This window comes from Helianthus annuus, chromosome 9 (genome assembly GCF_002127325.2).
Source record: "Helianthus annuus cultivar XRQ/B chromosome 9, HanXRQr2.0-SUNRISE, whole genome shotgun sequence".
In the NCBI taxonomy this organism is placed as follows: Eukaryota; Viridiplantae; Streptophyta; class Magnoliopsida; order Asterales; family Asteraceae; genus Helianthus; species Helianthus annuus.
In genome coordinates this window covers 187792502-187800672 of record NC_035441.2, presented here as the reverse complement: position 1 = coordinate 187800672, position 8171 = coordinate 187792502, and the positions used below count along the sequence as shown (strand labels likewise).

The 8171-nt window shown below is 36.6% G+C and overlaps 1 protein-coding gene across 1 annotated transcript; it reads right to left on the bottom strand.

The window, feature by feature from the left end:
- Window positions 1–733: 733 nt before the first annotated feature.
- Window positions 734–5056, bottom strand: LOC110880234 (heterogeneous nuclear ribonucleoprotein 1). Its single transcript, XM_022128818.2, has 7 exons — window positions 4930–5056; window positions 4652–4852; window positions 4437–4477; window positions 2967–3130; window positions 2129–2234; window positions 1879–2048; window positions 734–1474 (listed from the first exon to the last, which is right to left on the bottom strand). Exons 2-7 carry the CDS (start codon window positions 4777–4779, stop codon window positions 932–934), a joined length of 1152 nt encoding a protein of 383 aa, XP_021984510.1. The 5' UTR covers window positions 4780–4852; window positions 4930–5056; the 3' UTR covers window positions 734–931.
- Window positions 5057–8171: the final 3115 nt, after the last annotated feature.

Below are 8171 nucleotides of genomic sequence, written 5' to 3'. Positions count from 1 at the left end.
TTGTATCCAAATAAGTTGTTTTAAGCGCTTTTTTTATATGTATGCTTAACAAAAAACCTAAAATAATGCTATTTTATACTTGTAAAATCCCGCTATTTATATTAAAGCAGAAAAAACCCTAAATCCAGCTATATGCCCGCCATGGAGGCGCTAAAATCAAATAGTGACACATGAGTGCTACGCTATTCGCTATATTAATAACTATGCTTAACGGTATAATAGATCTAGTGATAAAGATGTTCATGGCCTAATTCGGCCAGTTTTGACCGAACCTGCAACTAAAGTTTCAACGAGATTAAGTTGATGCCATTTGACATAAGATGCCCTTTCAAAGATGAACCAAAAACTGCAACTCGAGTCCTGTATATGCGAGCAACTTATTGCGACTCAACTCATCAAATACAAAGAACCAGTTCTTTTTATCGAACGGGAATGCACATGACATATGGCCTGTATTTGTTGGTCTAGCTCGGCATTTGGCATAGAGCCATAGAGGTGTATAAAAGAACCGGGTTGGGAATTTAGACCCAACACGACCCATAGGGTTGAAAACCTTAACCCTATACTTTGAAACCAGCTTGAACACGGTCAAACTTGAACCCAACCTGTTACAACCCCATTTCAAACCGAAACGGGTTCTAGCCAGACCCGCTTTGGCCAGAACCCGTTTAACTTTGACTGACCCAACCCAACCTGGTTAGATGAAGGGTTTAGGTTTAACTAGATGTAAAAATTAAACTAAAAAATAGCATTTATAAGCGTAAATGATTAGAGGCAATACAGTGGATAGTTCTATAAGTAACAAATTCGACCTCCATGACCCAATTTCTAAGTTGCTAATAGATCACGGGTCAAGAAGATTCACATAGAACAAAACAGACGACAGAAGAGTCCTTGAACTTCGATGTCATCTAGCTATTATCATATCATCTCACTTCCGATACGGATGATACCTTCCTCCACCACTGCCGCCATTGTCATTATCATACCCTTTACCACCATCATATCCATACCCATACCCATATCCATATCCACCACCAGCTCCAGCTCCAGCTCCCCTATCAAATCCTTTGCCGCCAACGCCACCACCACCTCCACTACCGCTACCATAACCCCGACCTCCACCGTAAGCAGCAGGCCCGCCATAGCCACTGAAACCAGCACCTGCATATCCAGCACCGCCATACATGGGCCCACCAAACCCAAACCCATACCCATATCCACCATAACCACCGTAGAAACCTGTAGATCCACCTCCATAACCTCCCATATAACCGTCGTAACCAGCATAACCACCGCCATAATCATTATACCCTCTGTCTGCTTTTCCGCCATAACCACCTCCATATCCACCTGATCCCAAACCCCTACCAAATCCACCACCGTATGACTTGGAAGCACCACCACGACGTGATCGGTTGTCATATGAGAAATCGACGCCAACCCTTTTTGGCTCGGCCCTCTTTATCTCAACCTAATATAATTAACACCTTATCAGCCATTTTATTCCTTGAAAAATACTAGACAATTTTCACAAAAATAAAATAAAATAAAGAGTAAATTACGTTTTTGGCCCCCGTGGTTATATCACTTTTACTATAATAGTCCAAAATAAGAATTTTTAACATATCTGCCCCCATGGTTTCTATAACTAACCATTTTGGCCCCTAAGTCTAGAGATCATGGGGGCCAAAATGATTAGTTATAGAAACCATGGGGGCTAAAATGGTTAGACTTAGGGGCCAAAAGGGTTAGTTATAGAGACCATGGGGGCAGATATGTTAAAAATTCTTATTTTGGGCTAATATAGTAAAAGTGATATAACCACGGGGGCCAAAAACGTAATTTACTCTAAAATAAAATAAAAGATTTACTCACTTGTTTGCCTCCTAGTTCATGTAGTTGACCATCAGCAAATATCTTATCCACAGCTTCTTCACTGTCGAATGTAACAAAGCCAAAGCCCCGTGATCGACCCGTGACATGATCTAACATAATCTGATGCTCAATTATCCCACCATAATTAGAGAAATATTCCCTCAATTCGTCTGCAAATTAAAGTTACAACTCACTACACTATTTAATTAATCCATAGACCGTATCATCAAGAAACTATATGATGTACTACCTTCCGTTAAAGTCAACGGTATACCGCCGACAAATATTTTCTTTGTTCTTGATACACCTCTACTTCCCTGCGTATCCTCTCTGGGAACTGTCCTTTTTACTTCAACCTAACTCAACCGCACATTAAAACGCATAAAAATTGCTAAACAGATACAAAAGGAAACCGGTCGACTCTCATAAGTAGCCGAAAGTTTTTTATGTTTAAATTCTTAAGAGTAAATTACAAAAATCGTCCTTTATGTATGTCACTTATTGCAAACTGTGTCCTTGTCTTCAATAATTACAGAAAACGTACTTGATGTTTGCAAACCTCTGCAAGTTATGTCCTTTAGCCCTAACTCAGTTAATTTTTGTGGTTAAATCTGACCAAATGGACCCCACATGAGGGTATTTTTGTGGTTAAATCTGAACAAATGGACCTCACATGAGAGTAAAATGACCAAAATACCCTCATGTGGGGTCCATTTGATCAGATTTAACCACAAAAAATTAACTGAGTTAGGGCTAAAGGACATAACTTGCAAGGGTTTGCAAACATTGAGTACGTTTTCTGTAATCATTGAAGACAAAGGACACAGTTTGCAGTAAGTGACATACATAAAGGACGATTTTTGTAATTTACTCAAATTCTTATAACCGCCAAAAAAGGTATTATTCAAAATTTATATTAATTTGATAATATAACTTTTGCAATCATATTTAATACAGTAAAAACTAATAAAGTCCAATAAAGCGTTGGCAAGTCAACCCAATCTGACCCAACCCATTTTGACCCACCCATTTTCCCACCTCTAGTATTATGTCATTTCATAAGATAATATCATAGAAATGTGTCTTACTGGTCTGCCATCTATAATGTGATCTTGATCCAATACTTTATCAGCATCGGTTGGGTTAGCAAATGTTACAAACCCAAATCCACGTGGCCGGCCAGTAATCTTATCCATCATTATCACAGAGTCTGTTATCTCTCCATAGTTGCTGAAGTAATTGCTAAAAGACTCTGAAAAGATAAATACAACGTAGACTTAATAATAGTGTTCATTATTGAGCGTACGGTTTATGCGTCGTCTATCACTAGGAGAAACACAAGCAAAAGCAGCTTTGCGGCTTAAACAGTGTAATATAATCCCTGCTTTTCAGAATTACTACATCATTTGCAAAAACAACTAGAATGAACAAACTGTACTACTTTATTGCTTCAACAAATCACATGGATCATCGTATTGTTACAACATAGAACTACCGTAAACAAAAATTATTCAAAATACAAGTGGTCGCACAATGATTTTGGACCTTATTTTTGTCCCTCAACCATAGTTGTTAAAAGCCATCACCTCTTGCGCCTAGGCCCATTTTTCAGGCGAGGCGTGTCAGTTGCGCTTTAAGTCGAAGAAATTGCGCTTTAATTCTCCAGGTGATGGTTTAGGTGCACATTCCGGCGAGATTCCTAGATTCCAGAGAGTTTCCGGCCAAATTATCTAAATTCCGACAAGATTCTAGCCAGATTTCTTCTTTTATCTAAGGAAAACTACTTTTCTACACTAATATTTTAAAACTTTTTGTACTAAATAGATGATATAAAGTGTTATATAATAGATTTTGGTTATTTTATTTAAAGAATAGTATTCTTTTTCTAATACTTAATACATTTTAATTTTTTTTTCATTATGCGCTTTATTTTTCTCAGGCCCTCGCTTTTTTTGTGCTTTCCGCCTAGGCCGCAGGCAAGACCTATGCGCCTTGAGTGCAGCTAGCGCCTTTAATAACTATGCCCTCAACACCACATGCAAACCTACCATAAACTTAGTCCGCTAGGCGCTAGGATTGCTTAATTAAACAGCTTATCTGCATATGGTAATTTTAAAAAGCAGATAAGCACTATTGAGTGTTAATACGAAAACAAGTGCTTACAGGTATCCGTTATTTTAGAGTGCTTAAAGTTGGTTATCTCAATCCTAGTTATTCTTGGTGGATTCAAAATTACATATTTTGCTACGAGCCTACAACCAATGGCGGACCTAGAAAATATTTTCAAGGGGTGCGAACGAAGGGTTTAACCAAACATCAAGAGATGCGATCGGGATTTTGCCCTATAAAATACACACACAAAAAATTTCAAGGGGTGCGCCCGCCCACCCGCCCAAACCTCTACCTAGGCCGCCCCTGGCTACTACATTATGCATTTGTCCATATATCATTGACACATTCAAATAAATAAACTTCTACATTATATTCTAGTAAATTTGAAAAATTAACAAAAAAAAAAGTATATCATAAAGAAATAAAGGTGCAAGCAATCAACATACCTTGAGATGTCTCCCAAGCAATGCCTCCAACAAAAAGTTTTCTATCACAAAACAAAATTCATAAATTATTTTCAACAAATCTCCCCCTTATTTCCATATATCCTGATGATGAACCAAAGCAAGATACTACTATCTCTCTCACTTACACTATACATAACAAATATACATATATATATATATGTAAACCCTAAATAGAACTAAATACACAAACTAACCCTGCTGAAGAATCAAGACTAGTGCCATTGTTGGCTCCACCACTATCATCTAAATTACCATCATATTCTTGATTAATATTGCCAGACTGTAGATGCTCATCGTTGTCATTAACATATGGTCCATCCATTTCCTGTTAAATTGATGATACACCGCTTTTCTTTAATCCTTTATAAACTACAACCTATCAAAAAGAAAAGACCCTGCAAATGAAAAAGTGTAAAGCTCGAGACTTTAAGATTGTAGGAGAATATAAAGCCCCAATATCAATAACAATAACCTGAAGAACAAGAAGAATGGTGATTTGTTTGATGTGTTTCTTATAAAGAAGAAAAGAAAAGAAAACCCTAGCTGTTTGCGTTGTTCGACTCTTTTAAATCCTGTTTCCCCTCTTCACTTTGATTTACACTGTGTTCCAGAGTTTACTAACGGAAGGAAAGGAAAGGAAACAAAAAGAAAGTAAAAATATTTTGTGTTCCAGAGTTTCATTTAAGGAAGGAAAAGAAAGGAAAATAAAACATGTCGTGTTCCCGAGTTTCATTTAAGGAAGGAAAAGAAAGGAAATGACAGGAAAACTAGGCTAAATTCTTTAATTTTTCTGTCCTTCCGATTTGGGAGGAAACGGTGGGAAAAACATCTTTTTTTTTCCTTTCTCGTCCTTTCCTTTCTCACTTTTGCTTTCTTTTCTTATCCCTCATTAAGTTAACTCGGGAACAGAGCGTTAGTATCTTTAAAAATATCACATCTAAAATAAAAATATAAACAAAATTAAAAAAAAAAAAAAAAGCATAGAGTAAAGTGTAATTTGCGCCAATATGAGTTCCCATTTACACAATCTTGCTTGTTGAGTCTATGTAGTATATGTTTCATACACCATGTATCCCTTCGTTTATATGTCGTTGCATGAGACGTTAAAATCTTGGCGAAATGACATGTTTACCCCTGGTTCGTTTATTAACAATTAATTGGAGCCATAATTTTCCCTGGACGAGTTCAAAGATCAATTTCATCATTTTAACCTTGCATTTATCATCTGATACATCAGGCCATAATGTCTCGATATTTATCAGTTTCATCTGTGAAATCGAGTTCGCAGAGGTACAATGTATCGGATGTGATTTGCTACTGTGGTGCATTTATGTGCTATCGGACTTCCAAGACGAGTGCAAACCTTGGTCGATAATTCTTGTGTTGTGTCAGTGTTGCAATCCTAAAACTAAACGAAAAATGTGATAATTTGAGTTCGCTGCCAAAATCGTGTTCTTCAAGAGGACCTTAGAAGAAGAGAGTGTACTTGTCAAGGCTTTCGTACACATTTCTCAAGATCCGATATTTGGAAATAACTAAAAGTCGGGTCTTTTTTGGGGTCGAGTTCTATAAAAAAAAATTGAAAATCCCACAAGTTTCTCACTTTGGCACATATTACCAAGGTTAAGAGGTTCAACAACATGTACTTACACAATAAAAACCATCCAAAGAGTGGTATGTCATGTGACTTGTTGTTGTTGGCTGCTTGAGAATAATATGTTGCTGATACAAAGAATAATTGCACCGGGCAACAATTTCAATATGAGCATGTTTGGAGGGTTATAAAGGACCAGAAAAAATGGTCCAGGCCAACCAAGGTGTATGGTGCTCAACCGCCCAAACGCTAAAAAACAACGAGCACCGGTGAATACACCTCGGGTGGTACTCCTTCGGATGTTGATACCACAACCTTCAACCTTAACGCCACTATCTCTTTGTCGGTGGAGGATTATGGCATCTTACTAGATGATGATGTCCATGTGTATGATAATGAAGATGATATCTATGTTGAGTTGAAGTGGCGCAAAGACCAATTGGGAAGGACGAAGCAAAGGGAAAGACTAAGATTAAGGAAAATTCGAAGGCAAGGTCTTCTTACCAAGAAAGGAAAGAAGAACTACTTGTATATCAGTTTTGTATGAATATAATTGAAAACATGATAACATGTTAATACATGTTACGGCAGTGTGTCCAGTAACCGCATGCCAAAGGGAAGTAGATGACATCTTGTTAGCTTGGTCGAGTTCTAGTTTAGGGTGTATAGTTTCTGATAGGGTTTATGTGATCTGAAAAAAACATGATTTCGTGAGAGATAGAGAGCAAAGGTGATTTCTATGTTTATTATGTTATTATGTAACCTTTATCTCTCTAGTTATATTACCTTATATACACCCAAGGGGAATCCCTTGATTAGTTAATAAAGGTAATTAAGTCCATCAAACAATTACCAACTAATATAATAAGAAATAATTATATTTTGATCTAGTTTATAACATAAATGATAACGATGGCCATAAACAAATATATTAATATATATTTATTCTTACATTCTCCACTTGGTTGAGTATTCATTTATTATGAGCATTAGATTTGTCTGTAGATTTTAATACTCATTTTTTTAGTTTTAAACCAAAACCGTAGCAGGGAAATACAGTCGTTGAGTCAGTATTCAACTGAGGACCCCTAATAATCATACTACAGTCTCAAATTTAAAACATAAGCAGTTAGGATCAGAAATTTACAAATAAGCCCTTTAACGTTTGATTTGTATAATTATCGTCTATATGTTACTACGCTAGCATAACATATTTAGAGACATGCAAATCCTAAACGGATGAGGAAAAATTAATAATTTATCATTCAGGATACGATATGCAGTTGTACATGGTCATGAGAAACCCGTCATTATTATATGCGCTTACTTAATATTTATGGGCATATCATGAATGTATTCGATACACAAATTTAGTTTCCTCTACTTGTTCATAAACGAACAACAATTTCGTATCAAAATTTAATGCAACACCTCTTACACTGTAACTGTTCGAGGAAACATGGTAGCTGACCAGTTATAGTGAATCTTCAATAGAGTATTTATATGGGGTATTATATTATGAGTCGATAAGCTTTTAGCAACATTTAGTGACAATTTCATTATGATCAGCAACAAATTATGTCACTATAACTTAGGTTGTTTGTTGTTAACAGTTTCTTATGACTTATCCATGAGATAGATTTGTCTGTTGACATATGGATTCACCCATAAATTTTCATTTCGCTTCCTTTGAATATAACAAAGTCATAATAATCCAACCGGTTTGAGTTCTCACTCATTCTTTGAACTATAGTCTCTCATTTCTTAATGATTGTAACGGTACCGAATAATGATAAGATTAACATGGACAATTATGACTGTAACAACTCTCATCAAAATTATTACTTATTATTTTATTTTGTTCAATAGGAAACCCTAATTGAGACCCCCAAGTAATCGTGCATAAACCGTAAAAATTTCAGAACAATCGGAATCAGGATTAGGGCCCCTAAAACTCAGGGGGGTAAACCCTAGTTGGTATTATCTCGACAGTTTTACGTGGAAATCGAATTTGAACGAACGACCAACTCATCCAAGCTACTGAGACACGAGGCTACCCTATGGTAGGGTGGTACCCCTCGCGCCACGCGAGGGAGCCATTTTTCCAGTATAAATAGGGG